This window comes from Cervus canadensis, chromosome 3 (assembly GCF_019320065.1).
Source record: "Cervus canadensis isolate Bull #8, Minnesota chromosome 3, ASM1932006v1, whole genome shotgun sequence".
NCBI classification, from domain to species: Eukaryota; Metazoa; Chordata; class Mammalia; order Artiodactyla; family Cervidae; genus Cervus; species Cervus canadensis.
Window position 1 is genome coordinate 97565040 of NC_057388.1, and position 19579 is coordinate 97584618.

Sequence of the window (19579 nt, forward strand, 5' to 3'; positions counted from 1 at the left end):
TACCTTCAATCTTTCCTAGCAATCTTCAATCTACACACTCTATAGTTTTATCTTTCCCAAAATACCATATAAGATGAATCAAACAGCACATGGCCTTTGGTCAATCTTAATTTTTTTTAAAGAGTTCATGGAGATGAAACTGGATTTAGAGGAAATGGGAAAGATCATTGTTCTTCTGGTAGTGTCTATGATTAACCAAAGTTATTGCTTATATTTTAGAAAATAGCTGAATGAGTTAAATTTCTGACATTAGACTTCAAATAAAACACATTTCTCTACTACTTCTAAAAAAAAGTTATGGTTTCAAAAATGCATCTTCAGAGGGCAGCCTGAGTGTTTTCTAGATAAGTGGAAGGGGACAAAATCACTCAAGACATGGACACTGAACACTGTGGTCTGAGGGCCCCACCCTTAGGGTGCTGGTAGGGCCAGCACTCACATAGGCCTCAGGATGAGTGGCTCCTTCAAAATCCCATTCCAGGGATCCAGATCTTACTTCCAATCTCCTTGAAGTTTTCTTCCTCTGACACTTCTTACACACCTACCTCGCAGAGGACTGGTGTTGCTTATTCTTCCGGGAGGAGGTGGTGCTGGTAGGTTGCTGCCGCATCACGTGGGCCACGCCCACATTTAAGGGTTGAGCTGCTGGAAGGGTCACATGACCAGTCAACAATGCAGGCTGCTGCATGATGGGATTGTAATGGCTGCCATGAGCATGCGTGTTCCTGAAAGGGAGATAGGAAAACAGATTCTTTGATGGTTTAATAGAAACAAGAGCTCCTTTAGAAGATAAAGTTCCCTCCCCCCCCATTAAAAGTCAAATTAAAATCAAAAGGTAGTTCTCACACGGAGGGGAGAGTTGTTGAAGAGATGAGCCTTCCCAGGTGACTTCATTGGGTGTCTCTGGTATAGGAATGTTTAAGTGGCATGGACACAATTTGTTGGTGAGTGAGAAAGGGCATATTTCAAGTGGGGAGAATGCCAAGTAGGCGGACTCAGCTTAAGTTCTGGGGAGAGGAAATAAATATTCCCTTCTGCTCTTTAAGACCCTAAACAGCTACCTGGGCTGTGTATTTTATTTTATAATTTACAAAGTGCCTTCAATGGGTTGTTCCACTCTGTGAGGTAGGCAGGATATCTTAGTAATACCGTTTTGTAAGTGAGAATATTGCAGTTTATGTGAAAAACAAATTTTGAAGACTGGGAGTCATGTCTTTCTGGCATTAGGAAGTGTTAACATTCTTTAGAATTCTCTCAGCAGTTAGCATAATGTTCAGGAATGTAGCAGCTGATCAGTGAGTTACATGCTTTCTGAATGAACAATTAGATTAACTGAAGGTTGACTAGACATGTATAGAGTTTGGTACTAAGAGAAAATTAGTAACAGACACATGTTGATAGAAATATTGGCAGCCATAATCCTGAAAATGGGTTATGTGAGATCTGGGTTGTAAGGTGCTGTTAGGCTTATCCCCACAGAAATATTAAGAGTGATGATGAATTTAGAGAGTTGCCCATAAAAACTCATTTAATACATGGTAAAATGAAGAGCTATAGGAGAGTTCATATGAATTTTTAAAATATTATGAAATTTAGGAAAAAAAATTGAACACAAAGAAAAGAAGTAGGGAGACACTTTTGAAGAGATCCTGATAGTCTTTTGGACATTTAAATGAACTTTAAAAACTGATGTTATAGCTCCTTTATTTTGTTGCTATTTCTTCTACAGACATGGCATTTTCCCCTTTGACACAGGTCTAGCACTAGCCATGATTCCAAATGTTCTTTGGGCTACATATGAAATGGAGAAGAGACTGAAAAGAAACTGTGTTGGCTTTAGGTCTCTACTGTGGTAACCAGGTTAAGAGATGAGGAGGGATGAGAGATAAGAAGATGTGCATGAATGAGTTAAGAATGTCAGTATCTCTGAAATAAGCTGTAAATGCTGAAAGACAAAGGAAAATGGAAGTACAGCATATTGTGGTCTTCTGGGAGAAAAAGGGGTAAGGAAAAAAAACAACTGGTCAAACAGCTTTCCACTTGGTTGCTGCTGCTAATGAGCTGGAGAGGGAAGGTGGTCTTGCTGAGCGGTCATGCTGTGAACGGGGGAAGGGCAGATAACAGATTTATTGCTGCCTGTCATGGATCAGGCGCTGATATGCAGTGAAATGTTATTCACTCAGTCATGTCCGACTCTGCGACCCCATGGACTGTAACCCGGCAGGCTCCTCTGTCTGTGGGATTCTCCAGGCAAGAATACAGGAGTGGGTAGCCATTCCTTCCTCCAGGGGAGCTTCTCAAATCAAACCCAGGTCTCCTGCATTTCAGGCGGATCCTTTACCCACTGAGCCACCAGGGAAGCCTGGGGCTGGAATGTTATATGTTAAATCCAGTCAAGTGCTTTGTCTTTTATCTTAAACTTTCTAACAACTCGATGAATAGGCATTACTGTTTCTACTGAAGAACTGAGGCTCATACAGGTTTAAGTAACTTTTCCCAGGTCACGCAGGGCCAGAAATGAACCCAGTTCACCTGGCTTGAAAGTGCTTCCAGTGAGAGGGGGTGGACGTGGGGGGATAGTGTTATCAGTGGAAAGTGAATGGGACTGTTATAAACAGCCTATGTTCCTCTCTTCTTTCTACTAAATTAGAATTAATAAATTAGTAATTAGAAAACTAAATGGCAGGACAGAGGATGCTGCAGTTGAGGCTTAACTGGGGGCCTGTCTCTGCCTTTCATCAGAGCTCTTCACTCACAGCAGCCTTACAGGACAGGAAAAGAACTGTCGGGAGGTTCCATGGCTGGTTTGGGGACTGTCAGAGGGTGAAGGGTGTGACCTACTCTGATGCTTCCGCTTAAAGAGAGACAGCCCAGAGGGCCATGGGAAGTTGGAGCCAACTTGGGGGACTGCCATCTGGCTCCGCACTGGTGAAAGTGGACACTGGGTGGTGTGGGGATGGCATAGGTGGCAGGTATAAGGAAAAGAGGAAAGTGGCCATAAAAACAACAGAGCCACATGTTAGTGATGAAGCTGGTGAGTAGGATTGGGTGGAAAGTTCTGGAAACACACGCAGGGATTGTGGTGTGCTTGCGGCTGTCAGCTGGATGTCTCTCAGCTCTGTGGAAAGTGTACTTTGATCTCAAAGATATGAGCATCAACTGAAGAGACACACTCAGCCAACACAGCAGAGTTTACCATTCCAAATAAACCCCTGTCTGTCAAGCCTTCCCCCAGGAGGTCTGATGTGACTCCAGCGTGCTCACATCTGAAAACGCCTCGAGAACACTTCCTAGAATTGCTTAGGAGCCCCTGGATCTCTTCTGCATCCTTTCATGGGTAACAGATCTTTTGTTTTCTGGGAGTGGAATTGAATTCGGAGAAACAACCAAAAATCATCCCAAGCCAAGTCTGGTGAATCACACTGGTGATCAGATAATGGAACTGGATTTGGAGTTCAAAATGACAACAGATCCTAAAGTAACCAAGCTGGTTGGCTGGTGTCCTGGTGTACATTTATTTAAAAATAACCTCTCATTACACTGCAGCCTTAGGCCACATGGGGTGCTTGTGTGCTTAGCTGCTCAGTCGTGTCTGACTCTTTGCGACCCCATGAACTGTAGCCTGCCAAGTTCCCCTGTCCATGGGATTCTCCAGGCAAGAATACTGGAATGGGTTGCCATGCCCTCCTCCAGGGGATCTTCCCAAACCTGGGATTGAACCCAGGCAGGCCACATGCTACTCTCTTTAATTTAAAAAGCCCTCTACAAAGCAGGGGACTCTGGTACTGGCCAGCCTGGCTGCCCTCTGGGTCAGGGGTGAACGAGCCTCCCATCCCAACCCCGCCTGTGCCTGCTCACCTCCAGTCGGCCAGCTGCTGGGTGCCGGCCATGGTCTCAGGAATCACAGTTGCGTGCTGCACTGAAGTGTGTGTGGCCACGCCGGTCAGCTGTTGCCACGCCGGGGGAAGCAGGATCTGCTGGGTCCCACTTGGCCAGGCCTGCTGCAGGACAGAGGACACCCACTATCACTATGTCTGACAATCATAAATCAGTTGGCATGAGTCAAGCGCTTATTCTGTGCTCAAGGTTGTGATAGACCCCTTGATAGGTGCGACAGTGGAGACCTGCTCTCTGACCTCAAACACCAGGGCAGATAAAATGAACACTTGTGAAGTCAACAGAAGATAATAGGCAGGTATATGGGCAAAGAACTATATGGAAGCGATTCATTCACACTGAAGAATGATTTATTTATAAATCTGCTCTAATGAAGAACGCTTAAAATTCCCCAAAGTTCACTTATTGATTTGTTTTGTGACACAACTGTGCGCAAGAGATTGAGGGAGTTGATTCGGGTCATAGAAGGGTAACCCCTTGCCCTCAAGAAGTTTTCTGCCTAGTATCCTTTATTTAATATTTTACCTTTTGTTTAGCAGTTAGAATGTAGAGGTGCAACTTGTGTTATCTTCTGAATCTAAGTTAACATAATTCTGAGATCACCAAGTATCTGACACCTGCCTACATCCGAGGGCAAAGAAGCATGAAGTGAAATTCTTAGCTGGGATCTTGAGCTTAACTGAGAATACCTTGACTCCTCAAGGCGAAAACGAAACAGTGAGGAAGTCACAGTTCGATTTTTTATAAACACCAAGCTATTTCTTAAAAAGTTGAAAGTGAACTTTCCCAATTCCTCCTTGAATAGACCTACAGGCGTGCGTGTGTACACATGTGGGTGTGTGTTGTTTTGAGCCCTCTGTATCTTCAGTCACTGTTCTGCTTGCCTTTGGTTATTAAATGATTCCCTCTGAACAGTTGCCCAAAGTTGGACACTTGAAGGAACGCTGCTAAGGTAAAATACCTCTTGGGCAGGTCAAGGATTTAAAGACTTGGGATCTTAGCTCTCTCTCTCTCTTCCCATCAGGATGGAGATGACTAACACTGGCTAATTAATCTGATGTCGTGCTCCACAAACTGTGCATATGTTCAATATGTGTGTTTTGGCTCATATCAACAAACAAGCACTTCGGGAAATGGATTATAAATCTGAGTCAAAACTTCATAAACAGTGATGTGTACTAAAATGATACGGCTTCCTCTTAGATCTGAGTGCATAGTTCACCTGGTCTATCCTCTTATCACTGTTGCACATGAGACTCAGTGAGATCTCTTATGCCTTTTAGATATGCCTGTTTGCTTACTGATCTTTTACAATATAGTCAAAAAGCTTCGGGACCACAGATTGTACAATAAGTGCTTAAGAAACGTTTGTTGAAAAAAAAAAAAAAAAAAAAGAAACGTTTGTTGATAAAATGAAAGAAGCGATTCTACCAAGGCAATTAACTATACTTAGCTGTATTTCAGGTTTACGGAATTCAAACACAGTAAGCAGAAAAATAATTTAATTGATTAAAATAATTATGAGCTCAAAAGCTTAAATGAATAATCGTCTCATTGGCAATAAGAATTCTACTGCTTTTGTCTGGAACTTATTTCAGATCCCATGAAAAGCCTGTGTTTCGACTTAATGTCATTTTGAAATAATAAATCTTGATATCAAGCTAAGGACATTATTTCTTCCCTGTTTCCCTAAAATGAATCTTAGCATTTTACCTTAAAGAGATGGGGTAAAAAGATATTTCTGGACCTCTATCACTGATGGATATGTTCAACTCATTTGAGACAACACTTTGCATCAGATATTCCTATAATTTATTACTACTTTATAATCTGTAAGATTAGAGCCAATATTTCTGGATGCACATTGTGTGCCAAGCATAGAGCTAAGACCATAAATGGATTCTCTGACTTTCTCTTAACACCAATCCTGTGAGGTAGGGACTATTCTCCCCTCCCATTTCTCAGATGAATGAACTGAAACACAGAGAAGTTAAATAGCTTGCCTGGACATATAATAAATTAAACATACATTTACAGCTCTCCTTCGTTTAAGTCCAACTAAAATGACAGTGAAGGAACGAAAAAAAATATATAGATCCATAAGGATACAGAGAACAGGAGGGACAGTAACAGTTAACAGAATTTTAGAAGCTGGAAAACAGAAGAGTGATTACTAAGTTCGCAGACTGAAGGAATGTAAGGTCAAGTCTAAATACTAAACCCTGGGATTCTGTCACCCTCAGATTCCTGGTATGAAGGATTGTTACCCCCCACCCCCACCCACAATCTTAAAGCAGGAACCTAGTGGATTCTCTTCAGGGAAACTGACTATTCCAAGAGGAAAAAACTATAGGTACATTCGATGAGAGGGGACCTGCCAATGAAAATGCTGAGGTCACTCCTTATTATCCGATAGAGAAGTCCACGCCCCTGTCCCTGAAGCTTTCCAGTCAGCTTTTAGTCCTTCAGTCTTAGATATGAATGAACAGCCAAGGATCACCAGACTTTAAAGGAAGTTCCTATCATGAAGGAGACTAAAACAAAAAATGAAACTCTGAGGAGCAACAACAGTATAGGAATCGGAAGAAAATCTAATTGTAATTAGTGTCCTCAAAGAGGCTAAACGTGTATATATATCCATGAAACGAGATATAAAGGATATATATTTATATTCTGAGAACAAGAAAACTCTTGTAAATGAGAACAATGACAATAGAAATGAACAATTCCATACAGATGGGAAAATTTTAGAAAGTAGCATAGATAGAATATATATAGAGAAAAGGTGGATAGGGGTGAAGGTGGGAGATGTGAAAATCATTAGATCAGTTCAGAAGTACCAGCGCTCAATTAACAGGAATTCCACAAAGAAGGAACAGAGAAGATGGAGGGGAAGAAGTTAACAAAGGCAAAAATAAAAGAAAATTCTCCAGATAAAAAGGGCAAATAGGATGTACCAGAGAGTGTATTCTAAAAGACTCATAAGAAAGCATGTAGCCATGAATCTCAGACCACCATGGACAAGGAAAGTCTTAAAAAGTTTTCAGAAAGGAGGAAAAACAACAGCCACTGAACTTCTCAATATGTTCAAAGACACCAATACATCAAACACACAAGCCTTTTAGAGCCCTGGAAGACTTTGGGGCTGCATAATAACACATACAGAGGAAACTGACCCAATGAAAAGATGAGACAATATTAATTCCAGGAAAAAAAGTTGTACAGGAAAGGAAGCAGAATCATAGTATGAGGCTCAGCTGAGAATAATACAATACAATATTGATGATAATAATTAAGTAGATAATATAAAGTGGTTGAATAAAAACTTACAAGGGAGGAAAAGGGAGAATGGGAAAGTGAGAGAGAGGAAGAGAGTGTGCATGCGAGTGGGCTTTATGTTCTGGGGATGGAGGGTTAGAGGGCTAAGCATTCGTCCATGGTTGATTGATACCTAAAGTGGAAAAATCAGTAAGAAACAGTTAAAGAATGCTATCTAGAAACATAGATTTAAATAACTAAATGAAACAGTTAAAAAAACAGATGACCATCCAAGTTCAATGCATGAAACAGGGCACTCAGAGCCGGCGCACTGGGACAGCCCAGAGGGATGGGATGGGAAAGGGGTGGGATGGGGGTTTGGGACTGGGGGGGCGGCGGGGGACACATGTACATCCATGGCTGGTTCATGTCGGTGTATGGCAAAAACCACCACAATATTGTAAAGTAATTAGCCTCCATTTAAAATTAATCAATTAATTTAAAAAATGATAGTTTTGGGGGAATGGAAATTACAGATGGGATAGGCAGGAGACTACTATTTTCTTAGAAGTTTGTGGTAGCATTTAACTGTAACAATTAGACACATGTATTACTTTGAAAAAGAATTAAATTTAAATTCAAAAATAACTTCTCCGAAGTCAAACAGCCTGTGAGTGGAGGGGCTGCTATCTGAACATGGGCAGTGGAATTCCAGAGCCCATGCTCTCAGCCAATATACTACTCTTTTTATGGAGGTGATGCACAAAAATGATGGCCCAGTTCAGGATCAGGTGCCTAAGAGTCGTATGAAAAAGTCTTCCTTATTTATTAGCAATATCAAGCACCCAGCAAGACTGACCCAGACAGCAAGACAGAATGGTTGGAAAGACTGGTTGCTTAAAATGACCAGAGAAGGCTTTGAGAAGCTTTGAAGTTTTGTATTTTGGACAGTTTAAAGAGTCTAAGACAATGGTTTAGCCTCAGGGAAACATTTAAAGGGGTTCAGGTGATATGAGTTAATTGGTTAGAAGAACGCACAAAACTTCTTCATGGCAGGGCAGAGTCTACAAGGATCTGGCAAACAGAAATCTCCATATCCCGGGGTCCTGGGGGTTTGGGATCCTGCCATTTGAAAAGTGAGATAAATTCAATACCATCTCAATCAAGACGTGTACTTCCCATCTCTCTACCTTTACTGGCTCATGCACAATTTCTTTCTTTTTTAAAATTTTAAAAATTTATTTTATTTGTTTATTTGGCTGTGCTGGGTCTTAGTTGCAGCACGTGGGATCTTCAACCTCTGTTGTGGCAGGCAGCATCTTTAGTTATGGCATGTGAACTTCGCTGTGGCATGTGGGATCTATTTCCCTGACCAGGGATTGAACTTGAGCCCCCTGCATTGGGAGCATGGCGCCTCAGCCACTGGACCAGCAGGGAAGTCCCTCATTCACAATTTCTGATGGTAGTCAAGATGCCAGTTCTGGGCACTGGGCGGACAGAGGTGAAAGCTCTTTTTAGGCAATACCAAAAAAGCATTACTGGTAAGGCGATCCATATGATCACCCTCGTTTTACTGAAATGAGAAGGTGTGATTATTTCCAGAGACACATCTTTGGGGTGCACCAGAGAGACTGTTTCCCATTTTAGGGACATATGATGCTACTGGAGAGGGGAGGTTGGAAAATGGCAGAGCAAACAAAGCTAACATGAGGGATGGATTCAAAAGACTATTTCTAAACATGCACAAACTCCTTGAAAAGGTTTAAACATTTAGATAAAAAGAAATATACTGAAATTTGGGGATATATTTAAAGTAATAATATTTGGAGTACCTCTGCCTGATACCTAACCTAACCCCAAGAAAAATGAAGGCATCAGTGTCAATGTGTAATTATTGCTTAAAAAAAAATAGCTGCCATACTAGTTTTATAGGGTTTCCCTGGTGGCTCTGATGGTAAAGGATCTGCCTAGTTTTGAAAGTTGCTTATTTTTTTTCTTTGAAGGGATCATTAAAAAATACCTAGGAGAAAGCTCCACCTTAATAGGCTAACATATTGGCATGGATTGGGTGACAAGTAAGAAAAATCAAAAGCAATCAATAAACAAAAAAGATACACGGTGACACTGGATAGAACGGGATAGTTCTTGTTTTTTTCAAAGTTAATATCTCTTAGACAACTCTGCATATCAAGGCACTTTGGTCTACCATGTCCTTTTAATGGCTATGTGGTGTTCCATTTTATGCCCTTATCAATTTAAACAGATTTCCTACTGATGAACATTCAAATTGCTTCCAGCAGTTCCCTGTTATAAACACGGCAGCAATTAAAACCCTTGAACATGTATTTTTGGTTCACTTCCCCACTTAAAGCTGTAGGGTAAATCCACTTGGAGATTTATAGTGCTCCAAGGACTCCTGTTCAAGCAGGCAGTTGCTAAAGCCCTTCCCTGCTATGATTAAAGGACTAAGACAAATTCGGAAATGCTGGGCCTGTTAGTTTCCACCGAACTGAACAACGAGGAATATCTACTTTAGCTGGTAAGCGATGCTATGTATTATTTCTTTCAGAGATGGTTCCTGGCTTCCTAGGGTTAAGTATGCAAACACAAAAAAAGGATCCATACGTGTACGCTTTAAGAGTACGTGTGAATTCTACAGGTTTTGGCTCACAGAGGAGCAGCACCGGGAAACTGGCCTGAAGTTGGCTCCCAGTCAGATGAAGTGTGAACAGGCTGCTGTGCCCCTGGAGTGAGTGGTAGTTCTCTTGATCTACCAGGGCCTTTTCTGAACTCCATACTACAAAACTGTGCAAACAAAAGGGAGCTATGAGAGAGAGAGGAAGCAGTACAGGTGTGCTTTATATATCGAAGGTTCTCTATTTAAACTTTCAGCAAGAAAGAATTGTGTGTGCCACCAGAAACTGGTGAGACTGGGCATCTGCAGTCTCAATCTGGACATAAGAACAAAGAGATGAAGAATGGCTAGTGTCAATCTCAAACAAGCTGTTCCTGAAAACAGAAGAAGTAGCAATATCCAACATATCTTATGAGCCTGGGTGTAGTCTCCATGCCCAAAACACATAAAGATTCTATAAGAAAAAGAAATCCATGCCACCTCCTCATGTATGAACATAGATGCAAAAATACTAACTGCAGTATTCACAGACAATCCAGAATTGAAAAGCATACAAACACGTCAAGTACCACATGATCAAGTAAAGTTCACCTTGAAAATATTGATACAAAGATGATTTAACATTACAAAATCTATTAAGTAACTTGCTACATAAACAGTTGAAGGAACAAAAACACAGGAGAATTTCAATAGGTGGAGAAAGAAAATTTGATGCAGTTGAACATTAATTCATCAAAAAAATTAGCAAACTTCATAAAGTGTCCCTAACCACTCTTTTTTTTTTTCCCCCTAACCACTCATTAAACGAAATTTCTAGTGGCAAACAGCAAGAAGAATTTCCTTTAAAGTTAAGTTCAAGTTAAGAATGCTCAATATCAACGCTCTTATTAAACATTGTTTTGGAGGTACTGTTAGCACAGTGTCATGAGAACAATAAATAAAAGTTATAAAGACTGGAAAGGAAGAAACAAAATTGTATCACTTGTAAATGAAAAACAGTCTACACAGAAAATCCAAGGGAATTCACAGAAACAATCAGAACTAATCAGAGTCTGGAAGGACTGCTGGATAACAAACTCAGTGGAGCAAAACCAGTTATATTCCTATTAACCAAAGACAAATAATAAGAAAATATAGTTAATAAAGTTATTAATAACAGAACTGTAAAGTATTTAGGAATGATTCTAACAAAAGAAAACTCTAGTGAAAGGAATAAAAGGTAACTTATATACCGTGTTCAAGGATGAAATGACAATATTACAAAGATGTCAATTTTCCTAAAAGTGAATATAAATCCAATGCAGGTCCAATAAACACGAATCAGGGTGCTGGGTTTTTGTCTTGTTTCTTTTGGAACTAAAATTCTTATGTAAAGGTGAAGATACAATTCACACAGAAAAGCAAAGGGACAAGAACAGACAAGAAATTTTGAAGAACGTGATAGGATCAGGGCTTTCCCCACCAGATATCAAGACATACATTAAAGTTATAAAATCAATAGTAAAGACAACAGGATATTAGAGAGGCCAATGAACTAGAACAGAGTGAGTCCAAAATTATTGTTCAGTTGCTCAGTTGTGTCTGACTCTTTTGTGACTCCATGGACTGTAGCCCGCCAGGCCCCTCTGTCCATGGGATTTCCCAAGCAAGAACAGTGGAGTCGGTTGACATTTCCTTCTTCAGGGGATCTTCCCGACCCAGGGATCAAACCTGTGTCTCCTGCATTGCAAGTGGATTCTGTACCACTGAGGTCGCCAGGGCACCCCATGAGTCTAAAATACACCTATGCAATTTGACTACATTAAAATTAACCCCCAAACTTCTGTTCAACAAAAGACACCATAAATAGTGTCTTTGGGAACCAACTTCATTTAAAAAACAAAGGTGCTTTAAACTAACAACATTTCAGTCAAGCTATCCTTGACTCCCAACAACAGAAACCATGATAAAGAAACAGTATAGCATGATGGGTTAATATATGCGTGCTGGTGTCAGACTTCTTGGGTTTGTGTCCTGGTTCTGTCACCTAATTGTTGTGTGACTTTGAGCCGCTGCTTGTGCCTCATTTGTCAAAAGGAGACAAATACTTTACCAGATTGTGGGGATTAAATCAATAACAACTATAAAGTGCTCAGCACAACGAAGATGTATTTGTTATTAATGTCCAGGTGACATTAAGGATCGATTACTTATTATCATTACACCACTTTGTTACCTAAAATTTTCATAACATGTCACAAATTTTCAACCAGTTTCACCTCTGTGATCTCATTCGAGGAATCTACCAGAGTACGTATGTGAACAGATAAGGAAGGCTCCAGCCCAAAGCCTCTGTGATCCTGGTTTTCAACTAGGAAACAAAGAGATAATCTCCAAGGCTCTCTGCTTTCAAAAAATAGTTTTAGTTTATAATAAGGAAATACTAACTGACTTGCCTTGGGTCACAGAGAGTTATTAGTAGAGTTAGGATTAAAACCTTGGTCTCTCATATTAATCTGCATTACAAAGAGACAATAATAATAATAAATTTCCCCAGACTCCCCTTGTGTCTAAATTTCTTCTTGGAACTGTAAGCTAGATACTTAGGAAGGTAATTCACCTGGGGATCATTCGGAATATTACTGATATATTCTAATGACTTGAGGCATCTAACTCACTGCCAGGGAGGGAATTATCGGAGATATATCTCTTTTGTGAACAACATTAACATGGATCGTGGTAATACCAGTGATAATAAAGAAAGAATTACCTGGGCAAGCAGACCTGGTTGGATTTGAAGAGGCTGAGCTCCTGGAGCTTGAGTGACGATGGGAACGGCATTTTCCATTCGCACAGAGTAGCCAGCATGTTTAGAGGGAGAAGCCTGCAATCCTAGTGGAGACAAGGAGTGAGGGGGAGAAGGGCTGAGTAACTGGAAAGAGCTGGATGAGGAGAGCTTCCTTGGCCGCTCTGTCAGCCCTCAACATCCCTTTGCACTAGTCCCCACAAGACATTGCCTGGTCCTTTGGAAGTCTTCCCTGCCTCAGTTTTTAACTTAAAAATAAGTTTTTGTGTGTGTGTTTTTTTTCTTTGGCCATGCCACATGGTTTGTTGGGGTCTTAGTTTGCCGACCAGGGAGAGAACCCAGGCCTTCATCAACGGAGGCGTGGAGTCCTACCCATTGGACCACCAGGGAATTCCCTCTAACTTAAAATAAAAAAACCAAAAAAATCCCAACCTTTTTGAATGTTTTCAAAGACTCAGTCAAATTAAGGAGTCTTTAAAGCCAAGAGTGGAACAGTTATGCTGACAAATTACAGCAGGAAAACAGCTGCTCTTGTCATGAAGATATTGGGTCAAAGCCAGGGAGAGAGGGTAAGGCTGCTGGGACAGCACTGACTCAAACTGAACCACACAGACTCACACCAGGGCATTTTCAGAACCAAATTCTCGAGTTTTCTGTGTAAACTATAACCAGGTACCCAGTCAACTCTCGCTTAGAATTTTTAGGAGAAGAGTGCCAGGGTGCCTGGCCAGAGGTGGGGGGCACTGGCCAGGAAGTACTTTTCAGAGAGGTTTATATTCTTCACAAGAACGGGGACTAGTGCGCTGTCAGAGGCTGGCAGTGTGCTATAGATAATCCACACAGAGGTTATTCCACGGGAGGCACCGCGAGAGCTGACATCAGCATAACAATGGGAGCGAACACAATGCGCTGATTTACAGATGGCGGCTGAGCCAGGACAAAACCACTGGCAGGTGGTGCGAATAACAAGGAACGGACTTGATGCAGAAGCCAAAGTCCATTGTTTCTAGGTTGGCCGCCACAGGATGGGGGCCCTCAAGTTCAGTGATGCCAGGACTCTAGCAGAAAGAAACAAAGAGGGCTTTAGCAGGACAGAAAAGCATGGGGCCAGCACCACAGAGGCGGTCCTGGTGGAAGCAGGTGGGAGGCTGGGTCCACTCCGCCTTACCTTGGAAGCCGGGTGGACACACGATGAGTGCTTGCTGGAAGGGGTCGGGCCGAGCGCAGATCTGGGCGGCTCCCGTCTGCAGGGGCATGCTCCGCTGGGCCACCGCGGCCATGGATGCCGCTGAGGGCTGGCAGAGTGCAGATTGGTAGTTTAGTATGGAGACCTCGGGATTGGCTAGGGAAAGAGTGGCACTGGTGGAGGTGGGAGCCTAAAGGAATGGTGGGGTTAGACAAAAATAAAACAAATAAAACATGAGGGAGATGGCATGTTGGGAGACACGGATCTAAATAAAATAAATGAACTCAAAAAAGAGCAAACGAATGAACGAAAACAATGAGCCAAAAAAAAGCAAAAATAGGGGAATGGAAATACAGTTGGAAAGTCTCAGGGGAAAGTAGGCACCTGCAGCCCAGGACACAGAATCACCTCTGATGCTTAGATTTGGGCCTGTTCTTAATATTTTCAGGGCCTGTTCCTAATACTTGCAGGGCCTGCAAGTGCACACGGATGCCTGCATGTCAAGTCTAAACTGCAAAGTTAAGGACTGGCTAGAAAGAATTATGATCTGCCCTTCCACTCGGACATAAACACTTTTATAACCACCTGGAGGGCTTTGGTTTGAGTCTTAATCCGGGTTCCTTGGCTTGGGCCCTGGAATATGGAGGCGAGTGCCTGCCTGCCTTCTCTCCAGGCCCCAGCTCCGTCCCACAACCTGAAGGCCTTCGGGTGCAGGTATTTGGATTTGGTTTCTACTGGGGAGGACGAAACTAGAAGTGGCTCCTCCAGGCCCCGGGTCTCAGATTCCCGGAGCCTGACACAGAAGCAAACGCGCTTGGGGAGGGCCTGGGCAGCAAGGTCTAAGGGTAGCACTTTAACAGATGCCCTCAGACGTTCACAGACCACAGCTGCTGTGGAGAAGTAACACTATGGAAACAGGGACACAGGGGGACATGCTGAGGCTCGGGCTGCTTGTTGGAACTTGGTGCGTTCTCGTGCTGGCATTCCGCAACTAAGGCTCAAGGGCAAGGAGAAGGTGCCAGGGGGGTCAAGAGAACTTGAGATGGGTTAAGTTCAATGGAGCTGTGTTAGACAGACACTGCAGTTATGTCCTCTCTCCTTTCTCTTTCAGAAAGAGACAGCATTTGAGGTTGAACTTCCATGTGAAGCAAGGTCATGGAAGGAAAAGGAATTCTACATTGGCAGTTTTCCAGTTTCACCCCATCTTAGTCTTCTTCATGCTGATCCTTTAGTAACATACGTGGAGTAACCCATGGCTTCATTGTCAACCTTGCTTATGAGACATTTTGCTACTAGAGGCTACAAGGACTAAAAAAGTAAAAAGGGAAAGAGCCACAAGGGTATCGAGAAATTAGGACCTTAGGAAAGGTATGCATATGTGTCAAATTTGATGAAAAGGATAAAGTCTCATTTTACATGTCTTTTATACTTATATTTTATGCTGAATTTCAGTGCAAAGCATAGAATTTGTTTGAAAGTAATCACCAAATTAGGTACTGCCCATGTTTAGATTTTAAGATATTATTGTAACAACAAATGTCTGTTTGTGCAGCATCACACAGTCAGCCTGCAGGTAGTGTGACTGGGAATGCACGTGTGACACATGTATGGCCAGCATCTCTTATCACTATTTTTTGCTGAAGTGTAGTTGATTTACAATGTTGTGTTATGTGTATATATTCTAACAAAGGGAAACTCTAGTGAAAGGAATAGATACATATGATTTTCCTATTCCTTTCCATCACAGGTTACTAAAAGGTACTAAGTACAGTTCTTTGTGCTGTACGGTAGGTCCTTGTTGTTCATCTATTTTATAGTCATTTGCGTGGGGCCAGCATTTTGTGTTGTTACCAGCGGCATGACTTGTGTTTCCTCTCTGTTCTCTCTGCAGCCTCACCTCTCCAGGAGGCTCCCCTCAGACACCTCTTCCACTAGCCCCTTGCCCTCTACACACCGGAGTCCACACTCTCCCCTCTTCCTGCCTCCTGGCTTCCCTGCCCGGGGCACTAGCAGCAGTCTCCTCCAGGTCCCCACACGGGTGCTCAGGGGCTCCCCCTTCTGGTCAGCCGCTGGTCCTGCTGCTCCTTCCTTCCAAATGTCCCCAGGACCCTCTCCCTCTTTTTCACCACTACTTCCTTCGCTAAGGCCTTCTGTCCTGGGGCCTGGGACCTGTAAGGCCTTGACTAGTGATGTTCTGGTCTCCACTTCTCTTCTAATTCTTCTTGGCCACAGAGGCTAGAACATTCTTTCCAAATGACTACTTGGTGTGTGATGCCACCTCTGCTCACAAGTCTCTGGTTGCTGCCTAATGAACACTGTATACGCATCTTAGGCTGGCCCTCCTTCCTCAGTTAGGCCCAACTTCCCGTCTCAATGTATCTTCTACTCTCCCTGCTCAGGGCACCAGCCAGACGGTCTGCTCACCGTGCTGGGACTCTGGTGACGAAGAGCAGAATCACCGTGGTCATTCTGTCAAGGACTTCACCTGAGTGGCGGTGGCTACCTTAGCCTGAGGACTGAGCTAGGTGCTGGGTGGGAATGTTTATTGCACAGGACTCCAGGCCTTAGAGAAATGAACTCTTCCAGCTGAGGAGAACGGTAAGGACACCAGTGGCCTCCAGGGGGCAGCAGATTCTAGGCAGCCTCTCCTAGAGGGTGGGCACAGGGGGAGAGGAACAGGCTGGGAAGGAAAGCTGGGCCTTAGCAACCAAACGTGCTGGGAATGGCCCAGGAAGCAGGGTCAGTGACTCTTCATGGGAGCACGGGACCTGTCAAAAGAGAGTGGATGGCCAGGCAGAGTATTCACACTGGAACATATATGCTCTTCTGCTGTCGAGGGGTGTGGTACGTGCGTGTATACACACACACACGCATACACAGGTGTGTTGTTATCATTAAAGACCGATACTAAGACCGAAGAAAATCTAGGGACACTTTCTTTGGGGGAACTGGTAATACTGGTAGGTAGGAATAAAAGTTAAAGTCTCTTAGATACCAGAGGCTGCCTGAGCAAGGGCTTGGAGACTCTTCATATAGTACATATTTCCTGGGTATCATCCATATTTCCAGCAGTAAATTAGGTGCTAGATTCTGCAAATTTTCTGCAAGAGGTTTGAAAGCTGTGGGTCCCCTTTTAGTTCTCACTGCTGGGATTCTGGTGACAAGACTTGGAAAAGGACAGGTTTTGTCTGTGTTGAAAAGAGATCATGTGGACCCAACAGTGTGGACATGAGGAGCTGGGGCCTGAGCTGGATGACTGCTAGCATCCATCCCTTCCAGTTCTAGAATTCTCCATCAGGCAGATGTCAGACATGAGAGGATCCCAGCATCTCCTTTACCTTATTCTCACAGCAGGACAGGAAAGCAGTAGGAGGTACCATCTCAGAAATAACTCTCTTAGTGAGTCATTTCTGGGACCTTTCAAGGGGCTAGGAGTCAATACAAAGAATGCCTGAGGATCTCAAAGGAAATAACGACGAGGACAAACACCTTCTTGCAGAGTTGTACGTGACAGTAGAGGGATTTTGTCTGTTGTATATGATATTGGAGTTTTGTCTCCTGACTCAGCTTGGTGGGAAAATATAATCCCTGACCTTTGCTCTGTCAGCCCCCTGTCTGCCTTCCCCTCTGCTCCCCACTCACCTGGTTGTGGACAGTGTTCAGCTGGTTGTTGAAGGTCATGGTCAGGTTGGTGGATGTGCTGGGGGCCACATGCGTGATGAAAGGGGTTTTGCTCTGGTTCACCGTGTCATACATGTTCACCCGACGCTTGCAAATCTCCATGTTCTGGAAACATGATTTGACGCTGTTCATGCAAAAGGCAGAGACAGAGGTGTCAGGGAAAGACAGTAACATGGAATTACAGGGGAGAAAATGGAGAGAGAAAAAGACAGGAGAGTTAATCTAATAAACGAAACAACCAAGGCACTTCACTTTGGGTCTCAGGTTCCTGGATTTCTCAGGCAATGTCTGCATTTGCAAGAGTTGGTAGTATTTACAGGAATTCCACTCCCCTCCCTGCCTCCTCCCATCCCACACCTTCTCACTGCCTCCTCCCCATACTGTGGGTAACAGTTCTCTACCAACACAAAACAGACCTCTTGGCTCTCACTGCATTTCCTCCTGCTGCTGATCTGTCTCCTAATTTCCACAGCTCATTCTTGGCTTTCAAAGTGGTTTCTGGCCCATATATAAACATGTAAGTTCTCTGATTGGGACCGGTCAGCAATGGATGACCTGCCTCCATATTCGTTGCCCACACCCTTTCCAGTTAATCCAGGGCACCAGCGCCATCTAGGGGTCATCCAAAGAATAGCCAACCCGGTATCAGGACCTATTGGCACTCCTGCTCCTCCCTGGATTGTGCATGGATGGAGAATAATGATTTTAACAACAACTAATAGCGGTGAAGTTTACTGACAGCGTGGCGGCCGTTCACAAGCACTCTTTCACTCAGTCCTACAACAACCACGAGGGGAAGACAGACAACTGTTGCCCCTATTTTGCGAGTAAGGATAAAGCAGAGAGGGATAGGTAATTTGCCAAGATCAAGAGCTTCACATAGACATGCACATTCTCTTTAACTTCCTTCATTCTTCCTTTCTTTTTTCTGATTCTTACCCAGTTACATAAAATAAAAATTCTCTCCCTCTTTTTCTTCTTCCATTGCATTCTTGAATCAAAACAAAACAAAACCAAACTCGTAATTATGAAATTCAAGTATAAAAGTGTTGCGGACACCAGCATCAAGGACAAAGAAAGCCATAAGTGGCCTTGACCAAGTTCTTGAAAACCCACCACAGGATTTTCAACCGTTTGTACATTGTTTCTTATTCACGTCTGCACCTCCCAGGCGGTGTGGAGGTAAAGAATCCGCCTGCCAATGCCGGCGACGAGGGTTTGATCTCTGCCTGGGTCGGGAAGATACCCGGGAGTAGGAAATGGCAACCCGTTCCAGTAGTCTTGCCTGGAACATTCTACGGACAGAGGAGCCTGGTGGACTACAGTCCATGGGGTCTGAAACAGTCAGACACAACTGAGCACATGTGCCCGCCAAGTCTCATTCACTTCTGGGTCTTCTAATTAAACTTCCTTTTTCCTCAAATGCTAATGTTTAGGATAGCAAGATCCCATTTAAATTTCCATTTAAAATACTTAATTATAAGTAGTATAGTCACAATAAAATTCTACCATTTTAAGATGACAACTACATACTGTACTACAGGTAAGCGAGATTCTGGGCCAAGTAGATGCTTGTGGGCTATCCCAAAACATCCTCTCCGTGAAAGATTTCCTGAACTGACTTAGACATTCTTTGTGAGTTGGTGATGACTTACACTGGCCACACAACGCACATGAAGTAAACAATGACTGATGACCCTGGAAAGAAGGAAAACATATTCTCCGGTGACCGAGAGCTAAAAACACGAATGCTGGCAATGCCAACACGTTCTGAGCATCGACTCAGTACCAAACCTACTGCTCAGTGCTTTCAAATGCAGGCTGAAAGAATAAAACAATGGATTTTGTGTTCTTTTGGACCGTATTTAATGCATCAGTGGTTTTTCGACAATTCAACACAAAGCTTTCAGACTCCGAATTCTCTAACTGAAACGATCTGAGTTTTTAGTTTCAGAGGGAAGGACTTTCACACTGGGTTAATGTTGAGAATAGTTTTTAAGGAATTCGTGCACTAGAATCTTGGCATGGAGAAACGAGTGGAGTCTCTTTCATCTGATAATCTAGATGTGGGGGCAGCCCTGGCCCAGCCCCAGGGGTGGGCTGGAGGTTTCTTCTGGCCCCAGACTTCTTCATGGTC

At 43.1% G+C, this 19579-nt stretch overlaps 1 protein-coding gene across 2 annotated transcripts in view; it reads right to left on the reverse strand.

The window, feature by feature from the left end:
- HIPK2 (homeodomain interacting protein kinase 2) overlaps window positions 1–19579 on the reverse strand; it is a 208084-nt gene that overhangs the window by 38005 nt on the left and 150500 nt on the right. Inside the window, exons 7-11 of one of the 2 annotated variants that reach the window (XM_043463855.1) lie at window positions 17404–17566; window positions 13744–13951; window positions 12540–12661; window positions 3859–4001; window positions 546–725 (exon numbers count right to left, since the gene is read on the reverse strand). In XM_043463855.1, the coding sequence (XP_043319790.1) occupies window positions 546–725; window positions 3859–4001; window positions 12540–12661; window positions 13744–13951; window positions 17404–17566 (816 nt within the window). The remainder of the gene's footprint in view (window positions 1–545; window positions 726–3858; window positions 4002–12539; window positions 12662–13743; window positions 13952–17403; window positions 17567–19579) is intronic. The other variant, XM_043463856.1, reaches the window with a different exon arrangement.